Consider the following 13430-nt stretch of genomic DNA (forward strand, 5'->3'; position numbering starts at 1 on the left):
GATCTCATCGTGACTCAGCTTTTCTCTAGCAGAGCTGGCTGAGCTGCCTGCGCTTCTGACTCCACCTTCTCCATCAAGTAACAGGTGAGGTCAGGAAGGTGTGCACCTGCTCTGTGCGGTCCCTTATTGTGGCTCAACCAATATATCCCCCCTCCCCACCACCCACCTGCAGATTATTCGGAACTCTATTAAAGATATAGGGCTGGCCAGCCGGTGTGACTCAGTGGTTGAGCACGGACCTATGAACCAGGAAGTCACGGTTTGATTCCGTCAGGGCACATGTCAAGGTTGCGGGCTTGACCCCCAGTGTGGGGTGTGCAGGAGGCAGCTGATCAATTATTTTTTCTCATCATTGATGTTGCTATCTCTCTCTCCCTCTCTCTTCCTCTCTGAAATCATTAATAATAGATATAGGGCTATTCAGATTTTGTTTTTTGTGGACGCTTAATTCGTGTTTTCAAAAAAATACATTTCATCTAAGTTGTTGCCCTTGGTATCCATTGGCTTCCTTTGTTTTTCTGTAAATGAACAGTTCTACACCCATAGGCTTGGTTAGTCACTTGGCATGGATATTTCACCATCGCTGGCCCCTAAGGGAGCATCGCGGTGTCTTTGTTGCTGTGAGCCACTCTGTGTAGCTCAATGCTTGTCCTCAAAGCATCCCCACATTTAGCCCATTTTTTTAAGTCATTTTTAATTTTTCTTCCTTTTTTAAAAAAAATATATTTGTATTGATTTTTTTACAGAGAGGAAGGGAGAGGTATAGAGAGTTAGAAACATAAATGAGAAACATCGATCAGCTGCCTCCTGCACACTCCCTACTGGGGATGTGCCTGCAACCAGGGTACATGCCCTTGACCGGAATCGAACCTGGGACCCTTCAGTCTTCAGGCTGACACTCTATCCACTGAGCCAAACCAGTCAGGGCGAATTTTTAATTTTTCAATGACAGTTGACATGCCATATTATATTACTTTCAGGTGCATATGCCCCAGTGATTAGACATTATACAACTTACTGATCATTCCAAGTAATCTCATACCCATCAGGCACCACACCTAGTTATTACACTAGAGGCCCAATGCACGAAATTAGTGCACTCGGGAGTGGGGGTCCCTCAGCCTGCCCTGTGCCCTCTCACAGTCCAGGAGCCCTCGGGGGATGTCTAATTGCTGGCTTAGGCCCACTCTCTACCACCGCTGCTGCCCAGCTTCTGGCTGAGCAGTGCTCCCCCTTGGTGGTCAGTGCGCATCATAGCGACCGATCATTCCGCTGTTTGATCAATTTGCATATTAGCCTTTTATTATATAGGATTATTGGCTATCTTCTGGGCGTAGGGAATATAGTCAATGCATTGAGAGGTCACCCATGCACCAAGAGGTGACCAATTCCTTCTAAATCCCTTCACCTTTTTCACCCATCCCCTCAACCTCCCTCTCATTAGGCAACCATCAAAATGTTTAGCCCATGTTTTTGCCCTGTGTTTTACAAGGAAGTCCCCAAAATGCTATGAACAGGACAGAATCCAGGATAAGGAAGCAAAGCAAGTGAGAGAGCCAGTCCAAAGAAAAAGAATATATTTAGGAGCCATGCGGTTAGGAAGGGCAGTGTTAAACATCCGATAACCTAACACGACGGACTGTTACTTACAGGTAGACTTTTGGTTGAGTGCAGGTGATATTTTGGGAGTTGGCTGGGCTTTGAGTCAGATGGATAAAGTGGGATTCACTATTTACCCATCTAGGATGTGAACGGCAGGCCCCTGGTTAGTGTCTTGGCACTGCCTATGTGGTTGTCAGGAACTGGTGTAGGTTTTGGGTGGGGAGGGGACACCTGTATTCTGGAACCACTAAGGTTTCGAGGGAGCTGTGTCCTGAAGGAAACCAGAAGCCCAGCGTGTCTATTGCCTTTTTGCGGCGACAATGACATATCGTTGGAATGTCAAAGTAATTTTCTTTTTTTCTGGACCCTTCAAAGGACAGGCACTGCTCTGCAGAGGCTACAAACCCCCTCACTGTTAGCGAGCTAATTGTTGACTGTTAGCTATCCTGCACCCACCTACGTTAGAGAAGTACGTGTCTATCATCTTACTTTTTATCCAATCCCAGAGGTTTCCCCACCTCCCTAATCTATCACCAGGGGATTCTGTGTAACCCTCTTAGGTCTCCTCTTTTGGTTCTAATGTATAAAACCAGGTAAAAAACTGTCCTTCTCTGGAGCATTATCCCTATCCCCTGAGATTCTGTTTCCCAGCATTTGTCAACAGTTTGGCTCAAATAAACTCACAAAAATTCTTCACAGGTGTGAATGATTCTCACGTGAACAATACATATATTTGGATAGAAATGATGTGACGGTGTGCATGTCCCTTTGGTCATTTCAGGACAGATAACACAATGGGGCCCACGGAGGGGGCTGTGAGGGGAGCTCACCATGGTTCCACCTTTTTCTCCATAACAAACTGTCCGTGAGGCCCCTCAGCATCTGAGGGCAAAAGGGCCAGGAACACAGGGGTCTCCGCACCCTCTTCTGGGCTCTTGGTGGCTTTAGGGCCGGCCATGTCGGTTCTCACCCACCCTGGGCAGCAGGCATTCAGGAGGATCTTGTCCCCTCTCCTGTGCGCACTCAGGTTCCTGGCGTGGATCCTGGACAGGACGGTGACGCCGATTTTCGTGACGCCGTACGTGCTGTTGGGCCAGCCCTCCCTCTGGTGCACCCCGTTTCGAGTATCTTCCACGAACTTGTTCATGAGCCCCACCAGCTCCTCCTCGCTGATGGTGTCGCTTCTGAACTTCTGCTGCAGCTCCGGGCTGCAGTTTTTCAGAGCTCTGAGACTCACCATGCTGGACACATTCACCACTCTGCCTGAAATGCAAAGGAGGCTGTTATGTAGAAAGGCAGGCGCGCATACGGGCGCCAAATCTGCCCGGATTCTGGACCAGGAATTTCCATCTGAGAAATTTCCAGTGTGCCATGAGCACTGAAGAAGACTGCCTGTATGATGAAGGACGGAGACAGCCTAGAAGCCTGTCATACCCAGCATGTCTCAGAGGATATCAGAGAAACGTTTAAATGTGGAGGGCGGTGCCCAGAAGTTCCATGAGAACGTGAAGATGGTTATCGCCGGAACACGTTAAGGGAACACAGGAGGTGCTCATTGCATTCAGTAGGTAGTCTCTTTCCCCCAAGACTATCTCTGGGAACTTATGAGGATCTTACGGGCACTTGTGCAGGGCTCTATGAACAGGTGTCTACTGACCAACAAAAAGCAGCTCTAAGGTGAACAGACAACACCAGGTTTGGAAGGCTGCTGCTTTGATCACGGGAGATAAAAACAAATTAGTTTGCCCTAGCCCAGTGGTCGGCAAACTGCGGCTCGCAAGCCACATGCGGATCTTTGGCCCCTAGAGTGAGGCTCTTCCACAAAATACCACGTGCGGACGCGCATGTACAGTGAGATTGAAACTTTGTGGCCCATGCGCAGAAGTCGGTATTTTGTGGAAGAGCCACACTCAAGGGGCCAAAGAGCCACATGAGGCTCACGAGCCGCAGTTTGCCGACCACTGCCCTTAGCCGATTTGGCTCTGTGGATAGAGCATAGGCTTGTAGACTGAAGGGTCCTGGGATTGATTCCAGTCAAGGGCATGATCAAGGGCAGTGCCGGACCTTGGTTATAGGCTCCTCCCTGGCCAAGGCCCTGGTTGGGGTGCGTGCAGGAAGCAACCGATCAATGTCTCTCTCTCAATTTGACATTTCTCTCTTTCCCTCTCTATTCCAATCTCTCTAAAAATCAATGGAAAAAATACACCCCCCCCCCACACACAAATTAGTTCAGTGGGCTAATTACCAGGCCAGTGTTACAAGCTGTCCAAAACCCAGATGGGGAGAAAACGAGCCTGTCTTCTCCCATGTGGTTCTCCCCGTGTGGGTTTTGGGCAGCGGGGAGCAGTGGTGGAGCGGAGGTGGGCAGCTGCAGTGACGCAGAGGTGGGATCATTGTGGACATGTGACTCCTGCACCCTCTGAGCCACAACATGCCGAGGACCATTCTATCTGGCAGCGAGGGAGCAGAGACTGCAGAGGGTTATGGGAGAGACTGCACGAGGGGAAGGCCCTGCCTGAAGCTGGCAGGTCGGGGTGCAGGCAGTGGCCGGAGATGAGCAGTCTCTACTGGACCAGAAGATACGGCACCAATTTGGACTGACAAGCTTTACCTGCAGACCAAGCAATACAGGTGGAGACAGCCCGCCGGTTCTGGGCCTGTGTGACCCTACCCGCCATGACCAGCAGTGGACTGGAGGGAGGCATGTGTTAGACTAGTGTCCAGCAGGCTGTCGGGAGCAGCACGTGGCTGAACTTCATGTCCCTCTGGAAAGTGAAAAAGTTGGGGTAAAACTCAAGATAACTGGGGAGAAGGAATGGTGGCAAAGGGCAAAGGAATGAATAAAATGGGTCCAACAAAGAGAAGTCCAATAAGACACTGGTGCCTCCAGACACGATCTCGTCTCTTGGCTCCATAGTACGGGGCGCTAGAAGGGGTGAAGCCAGGTGTTGCCAAGACCACCCCGCTTTGGGGACTGACAGCTGGAAGGGGAGCTGGCACAGCTGGGCAGCATGGCTCTGGGCGGCAGGTTCCCATGACACGGTGATGCACTGAACCGACCGTCAGTGACTGAGTGGGACACCGGGAATGTGCCAGCGCCCCTGATTCTTACTCGTCAGGTCCATGTACAACTGCACTGTGATATGGTGCAACGTTGGCCTGGTTGGCATGTTCAATGACCATGTGTAAGTGAGTTACATGATGACACTGCTGTCAGTAGCCACATGTATTGGGAGACTGAGTCAGTCTCCTCAGGATGGAACACAGATGGAAAGTGACTAGCCTGAGGAGGAGCTGGGTTTAGTGAGCCACCAGCAAATTTCTGTACTGTGAAACTCAGCAAACAAGGAAGTGTGACACGCCGGCGGCTCTAATACCACGGCGGCCTACGTAGGCAAACCAAAATCTAAGCCTGTAAATGCCTCAAGTGTGGCGGGCCGGCACGGCCATGGCATACTCAGCCCCTTGTGTGCAGCGCCAGCTCAGCCAGGTTCGGTGAGCCCGAGTGGGGGAGGTGAAGGATTGAAAAAAGACAGACAAGAGAAGGAAGCTGGGTCTCGGTGGGACGCTGCCCTCTCGGATGGAGAGAGACAGTGCCACGGACAAGCTGAGTCTTTATTTTATAGCCAGATTCCACGAGGCAAAGGGCATGGTTAAGATGTTTACAACATTCTCCTGGGTTTCGATCCTACTCAATTACATGCACCTGAACTCTATCAAGCCTACATCACTCAGACACGTGGGGCCATGTGTTCAGACAATAGGTTCAAGCTCACAACTATAGCTGTTGGCTATAACTGTGCTGGAAGGGCTCTGCCCTCCAAGCTGGGACTTGCACGTGGCCATGAGAGAACTGTGCCCTCTCATTAGTCCGAGGCTTGAATCTGTCCAAAGAGGGTCTTTGAGCCTCTCTCCACACTCAAGGTTACAAAACCGAAACCTAAGGACCACCGATCAAAAACAGACACCTAGGCTTACAGCTATAGCCAATCAATAATTTCCTTATTTTGCTTCTGCCTTTTCTCTGTGATGGTCTCTCTCCAATACCTGTGGATAGAGCCTTCCTAAGCACTTCCGGTTTGCTGTTTCCCAATTCAAATAGATTTTTTTCCTCAAAGAAACTCTTAATTTCTTGAAATGCCTCGGTTTATCTCTTAAGAAAACGAAATAGTTCTGCAAAAATAGTTGCATGCTGGGTAAAGTGCAAATGGCAAAGGTTTGGCCCTTTGCCCAGAGCTGCTGGGATAATCTTTAAACCCTGGACTGTCCTGCCTGATAAGACTGTCCTTGTTTACTTGGGGGCCTAGGGTCAGGCTACACAGTGGATGTTAACAATATGGTTATGGTGAGGCTACCTGGTATCAAATGGATCCCTGGGGGAGGTGCTGGAGAGGAAGGTCAGCCAAGAGAACAGCGGGCCATGTCTGTGAGGCCAGCCCTCAGCACACACCCCTGAAACAAGGTGGGTGAGCTTCCCTGGACGGCAGTGCTCCGTGTTCCTCTCACACACACAGCTGCTGTCCGCAGGACTCCACGCGACAGGACAGCTGGAAGCTCCCTGCCCGGCTTCCCTGGCCCCTGCTCCCTGGCCCCTGAGAGCTCCCCCACGGTCGATCTGCAGCACTCTCCCTTTCCTCTGCTGCTGAGCACTGCCATTCTGAGTATAATGGCGTCCCTGAGTTCTGAGTCCTCGCAGGGATTCTTGAACCTGAGGGTGGTCTGGGGGAACTCCTGAACTTGTGAAAACCAAGTGATGTTTATCTCAGATATGCACGGTTGGCTTAGCCTCTCGGAACCAATAGGTGCAACGCACTGTATCAGTAGAGTACAAAGAAAGGCCCCTGTGATCCCATGCAGAAGAGTTCAGGGGCCTAATGAATTGGAGGTAGGAAAGGTCACTCAGGAAGGGAGGGGGAGGACGGAGAGGGAGGGGGAGGAGGGAGGATCTGGCCTGGGATCCTCAGGAGACTCCAATGGTTGTGAGGGGTGCGAGCAGTGACTGGCCTCTCTGAGGAGACCTCTGAACAAAGAGCTGAAGGATAAGCAAGAGCCGGCTGTGCAGAGACCAGGGGGCAGACAGCAAACATAGCCCAGTCCTGAGGCTGAGGGCACCTGGTCTGGTGAGACACCAGGGGACAGGGCAGCTGAGCAGGAGCAGGAGCAGGAGCAGGAACAGGGAGGGGCCTGGAGAGGACACCAGGGGAGGGCAGGACTGGGTGCTGCCGCAAACAAGGCAGCCAGGGCTCCTACACTCACCTTGGGGTTTCATGAGAGGCAGCAGCTCCGTGCTGACGTCTCGGGTACCAAAAAAGTTTGTTTTCATCGTCACTTCTGCTTGAATATGAAATGGTGTGGGATCATTCACTTTCAGGAGAGAAGGAGAGTACAGTTAATAAATAGTAGCCATGTGGTACCATTCCATAGCATGACATAAAATGTGAATTTTGCGTAGAATTGGCGCCCATGCAATGACCATTTCCTTGTTCCCGGATGCTCTATAGTGTCTGAGATGGTGCCATTCCCGGAGGCTGGTGAAGGTGCACAGTGGGAACTCTGAACCTGTTTGTGCAAGGTTCTTGTTTATTTAGAAATCCATTCAACATTCACTCAAATGCCCTCAAGCCTAAACCAGAATTAACTGAAAACTTGCATCTGAGCAAAGAACACAAAGGTCCTTGGGCCAGAAGGCGCTCCAGTTTCTCTTGCACTTTGATCTTGCTGCACCCCTGCCCCCAAACTCTCCTACTTCCCTCGGGAGCCATTCTGCATCCATACACGCGAGGAGCCCCATTGTACCGATACTCCGACATACCAGCCACCCTGGCTGAAGGTGCTGGGTGACGCCCCCTGCGACCACCCGGCCTTTTACCCTTGAAGGCGATGCCCGCGTTGTTGACCAGCACGTCCAGGCCCCCGTACTCCTTGCGCAGGAAGTCGCGCAGGGCGCGGATGCTCTGCAGGTCGTTGATGTCCAGCTGGTGGAAGCGCGGCCTCAGGCCCTCGGCCTGCAGCTGCTGCACCGCCGCCCGGCCCCGCGCCGCGTCCCGCGCCGTGAGCACCACGTCCCCCGAGAACCGGCGGCACAGGTCCCGCGTGATGGCGAAGCCGATGCCCTTGTTGCCCCCGGTCACGAGCGCCACGCGGCTGCTGGACGACATGGCCGGGCAGGAGACTCGAGAAGCACTTGCGTGGAGAGCGGAGCGGGCCGTGGACGCCCAACAGCAGCGACCGGGGCTCCCGCGAGGCTCCGAGCGTCTGCGAGTGCGACTGCAGGGCGCACGCTGTGCACCGGCTGGAAACCCTAGTCCTGTCGCCCAGCGCGCAGGCGCAAGCCCCGCCCCCAGGGGCGTGGCGACCGGCCCCGACCAGGCCCCGCCCGGCCCAAGGTGTTGTGAATGCGAACCGCGGCCCTCTGGCAAAATTATAGATGGGCGGGCCCACGGCGAAGGCCTTTGGCTGCTGGCCACGCCTGTCAGCAGAGGATCATTTTGATTGGTCGTCTGACTGCCTTTAAACTGAGCCCTTAGCCTTGGTTCTCCCGGTCTTTTCCCGGGTGTTTTAAAAAATACAGCCCCCAAAACAAGTCTTTGGGACTGGAATTGTGCAATAAGCTGAGAGAACGCGACAAGGACTCACGTGAGTGTTGATTTGTCCCCGAAGTGTGTGAAAGCGCAGCTCCGGGCTCATCCCTGGCCGGTCTTCACCTCCCAGTGGCCCCCACACTCCTTGCACAGGAATCCAGCGGTTCTCAACCTGTGGGTCGGGACCCCTTTGGCAGTCGAAAGAGCCTTTCACAGGGGTCACTTAAGACCATCCTGCATATGACATATTTACATTACGATTCATAACAGTAGCAACATTACAGTTATGAAGTAGCAACGGAAATAATTTTACGGTTGGGTCACAACATGAGCAACTGTATTTAAAGGGCCAGAAGGTTGAGAACCACTGATAGACGCTCTACAGGTCATGGATGTCCAGATGGTGGGAGCGGGGCCCTGGGCCTCAGCCTGTGCAGTTGCTACACAGCTGCCCAACCCCGCACCGAGTCCCCAGAACCGCCTGCACAGGTCCGGTGTGATGGCGAAGCGGTGCCCTTACTGGCCACAGTCTCCAGGGCCTCAGGTGTTAAGACGCCATGGCTGGCAGGGTCCTGGGGGCACTTGAACAGAGAGCAGGCAGGGCTGTGGGTCACAGGGGCTCGGGGGTGTGGTCGCGCTCTGTGGTGTCCCAGACAATCTGAGAAGCAGCACAAACTGAGTTCTGTGCTCCACGGCTGTGACTTCTATCCTCCATCCCTCCCTCCCTCCACGGGGGGGCTGAATGTTCCAGGTTTACTAAGGCCCCCGTACCGGGTCTGGCCCCTCCTGTGATGTAAGTTGGGCCCAAGCAGGACAAGCACCACCCTCTTTTGATCCCAGCTCTGAGCCCAGCAGTGGACAGGGTGGAGGGCTGTGCTTCCCCCAAGCACAGGGGTTGGTGATGGGAATCAAGGGCTTTGGTTGAACTAAAGGAACTACTTCAGGAGAACCCCAGAAGGTGGAAGTAGGTGCAGGACTCATTGGTTGGGACCCAGGTCCATCCTCCACTGCAGAAAGGGAATGTCTGCTTTTTCTAAAATGCAATGAAGTATTTGCACAGGGCAACTGCCTCTGAGGATACAGATCGCCTTCCTTTCTTAAGAGAAACCAAGGCCCTGTGATTGCATTCAGTGGGGACCCCTGCTGGGGTCCTGCCCCAGCAGGTCCAGGGGTCCCCAAAGGTGTGGACGGAGTTGGTGAAGAAGGAATGACACGGAGACAGCGTTCAGCTGATCAGCAACCTAGCCAGGATCTCTAGCCAGGATCTCCAGCCAAGTTCTGGTCTGGATCTCCAGGAAGTTCTGGTCTTTATTGTCTCATTACGTCCGTATTTATACCAGTTGATTTTAATCCTGTCAATTTCTATTGCAAAGGTTAGGGCATTTCTTATCTCCATTCCAGGGAGTAAAGATTATGTAGCTTAAGCGTGATTGTTTGTAGTTAAAGTGATTAACTACCCGCCTAGCACTTAGTTAAGGAGTTTTATCCCCTCCCTGACTTCAGGGAAAAATCCCTACCTGGGGAAACAACCTTTCTCAGAGAGGTGACCTTGGTTAAAACACACAGCGCTAAGGGGAGCAAACATATTAAGAACAGTATGCTATATACGCCAGGTCCCTTGAAACATATGCTGTGCATATGTGTTTCTTTCCTGCAGCGACTGTGTCAAGCAGCAAGGATGGACCGGCTTCCGGCAGACCCCCAAGTGGGAGGCAGCATTTATGAAGGTCTTTCTGGGGGCCAAGCTGGTGATGGCATGTGTACTTCATGGTTACATAATCCTGTTTGCTTAAAGTGCCTACACTTTGTTTTGTCCTTGGTCACCGTTAATAGAGAGAAAGAGAGAGAGAGAGAGAGGTAAAACCCTGCCCTGCTCACTGGTTAGAAACTGTGGTTGCCTTCATGCTACCACAGGAGATGAGAGTACTCCCAAGAGACTGTGGCTGTAAAGCTGAACACATTTACTCTCTGGCTCCTTCTAGAATGTATGTGAGCCCCTCAGTCACACTGCCCCTTTCTTGACCTACCCTTAGGTCTATCCTATTTCTGAGCGGGTACAGCATGCAAGTGATCTGCAGGATGTAGAAAGAACCATTTACCACCTGCTATTGTTCAGTCATTACTCTCACCCACTCCACTTTTTCTCCCCGTGTCACAGGAGAAACCACAGACTCAGAATTAGTAGCCAATTCAAACTGAATACTCTATACAGGGGCTAATATATGAGGAAAACGGGCCACATGCTATCCTGACTAGCTCAGGGTAGGTCTGCGTGGCAGCATTGCAAACGCAGAAAGCGAAAGTAACCACAGTGGTGGTGTGAAATTAAAACTTTTAATTAAAAAATTGTTGCCGAAACCGGTTTGGCTCAGTGGATAGAGCGTCGGCCTGCGGACTGAAGGGTCCCGGGTTCGATTCCGGTCAAGGGCATGTACCTGGGTTGCGGGCACATCCCCAGTAGGAGATGTGCAGGGGGCGGCTGATCGATGTTTCTCTCTCATCGATGTTTCTCACTCTCTATCTCTCTCCCTTCCTCTCTGTAAAAAATCAATAAAATATATTAAAAAAAAAATTGCTTTAATTAATTTCAGAGAGGAAGGGAGAGGGAGAGATAGAAACATCAATGATGAGAGAGAATAATTGATGAGCTGCCTCCTGCACACCTCCTACTGGGGATGGAGCCCGCAACCTGGGCCTGTGCCCTGACAAGGAATCTAAAAAGTGACCTTCTGGTTCATAGGCTTAAGGTCAAATGCTGAACCACACTGGCTGGGCTGAAATGAAAACTTTTTAAACTAAAAAGCAGCTTACAGTGGGTAATCATGTCCTAGGCCGACGCCTTCCCTGACAAAGGTCAATCTTCACCATAATGGGTCCTCTCTATTGTCTTTTTGCATCTACAATTACATATCATTGGAATGTCAGAGTCATTTTCCTTTTTTTTTGGACCCCTCAAAGATCAGGCATGGTTTGTGGAGGCCACAAATCCTCTCATTATAACTGAGTTACTTACTGACAGTTAACTATCCTGCAGCCACCTCAGTAAAGGCAGTATGTGTCTATCACTTTTCTTTTTATCCAATCCCAGTGGTCTCCTCCTCCCCATCCCTTCACCCCCCACTTTGCTTTCTCCTGCCTCCCTAATCTATCACCAATGGATTTCACGTAACCCACTTGTTAGGATGGAAAAAGGCCTTTCTTTTTCCTTGCTGTGGCCTTCCACAACTTATGAGAAGCACCTGATAATTAAATCCCAAGACTGTTAGCTCCTCTGCTTCAAACAGCCCCTCTGTTCAAACTTACAGACAAGACCAGTGACTCTGAAGGCTTCCTATTTCCTCCCGCTGGTTTACCACTCAGGATAAGACACCTGCCTAGGACTTCTGCCTGGACTGTCTCCTGAGGAAATAACAGTCATCCCCTGCTGTGGGCTCCATTGCACCTAGCAACAGCAGCAGCCCCCCGATGCCCCTCCCTTCCCTGTCCCAGGCTTGAAAAGAGTTTTGTTGTTCTTTGCCCTTGGTTAGCAATGCACTGGTGCTTTCCCTCTGGGAAGTGAAATAAACTCTCTCTGTATCCATCTCTTCTCACAGTTGTGAATTCTTTCACAGCCCAAGTCACCTAGTCACGGGCCCAAGAACCCTACCAGCACTTAAGTCTCCTGTGTTGATTGTAATGTATCAAACAAGGCGCAAATCCGATGTTCTCCAGAGCATAATCTCATCCATTGAGATTCTGCTTCCAGCATTTGTTGAGACTTTGGCTCAAAAAAACTTATAAAACTTCTGGTTTTATAAGTTTTGAAGGTTTCCTACGTTAACAATCCTATCTAATAATTGACCATACCTTTGCTATGCCTCCCAATGGCTAATCAGCATGATATGCAAATTAACCACCAACAAAGATGGCGGCTAATTTGCCTAGTGCAGGCAGGGCAGGATAGCACAGCCGCCAGTGCGAGCTGCCATCTTGAGCCGCAGGCCAGCCCCAGAAGCCACCCAAAAGCCGGTGATCAGGGGGAGATGGGGGTCCCCTGCCCAGACCTGACACCTCTGGGGGAGGCATCAGGCCTGGGCAAGGGGCCGATCCTGCGATCAGAGGGTGATGGGGGTCGATCAGAGGGTGATGGGAGTCGATGCCTCTGGCTGAGGCGTCAGGCCTGGGTGGGGGGCAGAGCCGGCATCAGGCCTGGGTGAAGGGCGGAGCCAGTGATGGGGGGGGGGGGTGGGGATCCCCTGCCCAGGCCTGCCGCCTCAGCTAGAGGTGTCAGGCCTGGGCAAGGGCGGAGCCGGGGATCGGGGGAGATGGGGGTCCCCTGCCCAGGCATGAAGCCTGGGCCAGAGGTGTCAGGCCTGGGGCAGGGGTGGAGGGGGGGTGGCGGTGGGGGCGGGGGCGGGTGGGGCGCCAAGCCAGGGATTAGTCTGAACTACAGAGGAAACACCTTTTCTGACCACTCATTGGTTAAGCTCCCTGTAGCCACTGGCAATATTCTTAGTAACATGGGTAATAAGAATCCAAAAAGGTGATCTATGGTTTTTCACCACACTCCTGGCGAAAAAAACGAAGGTCCGCTGCTGGAGGGCTAAGAAATGTCATATCCTGCCCTAGCAGGTTTGGCTCAGTGGGTAATGCCTTGTCCTGCCAATGGCAGGGTCTGAGTTCAATTCTGATCAACAGCATGTACCTAGGTTGCAGGCTCCTCCCTGGCCCGGGCCCAGGTCAGTGCTCATGCAGGAGGCAACCAATCAAAGTGTTCCTTTTACTTTGATGTTTCTCTCTGTCTTTCCCTTTCTCTTCCATATTCTCTAAAAATCAATGGAAACATATCCTCAGGTGAGGATAAAAAAAAAATAAATAAAGAAATTATTATTATATGAAAGACACATCTTGAAAATGCCTAAAGAAAGTTGTCATTTTTTCATGGTGAAGGGACTGGAGTCCGTGTTGATGAAAAATCCTTGCTGGCTGCGGTGACTGGCAGTGGCTGCAGCAGCGGGGTGATGGGGCTGGTGCCTTCCCCTGATCAGCCCGGTCACCTCCCACAAAGGGAGGCCAGACTGCGGCTTAGGCCCTATCCCCAAGGGGAGCAGGGAGCAGGCCTAAGCCATCACTAGGACATCCCCTGAGGGCTCCCAGTATGTGAGAGGGGGCAGGCTGGGCTGAGGGACACCCCCTCCCCACCAGTGCACGAATTTTGTGCACTGGGCCTCTCGTATACTATATTTGGATAGAAATGATGTGACAGTG

The 13430-nt window shown here is 51.8% G+C and overlaps 1 protein-coding gene across 1 annotated transcript; it reads right to left on the minus strand.

The window, feature by feature from the left end:
* Window positions 1-1555: 1555 nt before the first annotated feature.
* Window positions 1556-7918, minus strand: LOC118676891 (carbonyl reductase [NADPH] 1). The gene is made up of 3 exons (XM_036351520.1): window positions 7472-7918; window positions 6859-6966; window positions 1556-2865 (listed from the first exon to the last, which is right to left on the minus strand). The coding sequence occupies exons 1-3, from the start codon at window positions 7758-7760 to the stop codon at window positions 2429-2431; spliced, it is 834 nt and encodes a 277-aa protein (XP_036207413.1). The 5' UTR covers window positions 7761-7918; the 3' UTR covers window positions 1556-2428.
* Between the last annotated feature and the right edge of the window lie 5512 nt (window positions 7919-13430).

The sequence above is a fragment of the Myotis myotis genome, unplaced genomic scaffold, assembly GCF_014108235.1.
Source record: "Myotis myotis isolate mMyoMyo1 unplaced genomic scaffold, mMyoMyo1.p scaffold_m19_p_2, whole genome shotgun sequence".
Taxonomy (NCBI): Eukaryota; Metazoa; Chordata; class Mammalia; order Chiroptera; family Vespertilionidae; genus Myotis; species Myotis myotis.

Coding starts and splice junctions, on each gene's coding strand:
- LOC118676891 (XM_036351520.1), bottom strand. CDS start 7,760: ATGTCGTCCAGCAGCCGCGTGGCGCTCGTGACCGGGGGCAACAAGGGC. Junction 6,967..7,471: donor CGCGGGCATCGCCTTCAAGG/GTAAAAGGCCGG, acceptor CTCTCCTGAAAG/TGAATGATCCCACACCATTT. Junction 2,866..6,858: donor GCCTCTCATGAAACCCCAAG/GTGAGTGTAGGA, acceptor TTTGCATTTCAG/GCAGAGTGGTGAATGTGTCC.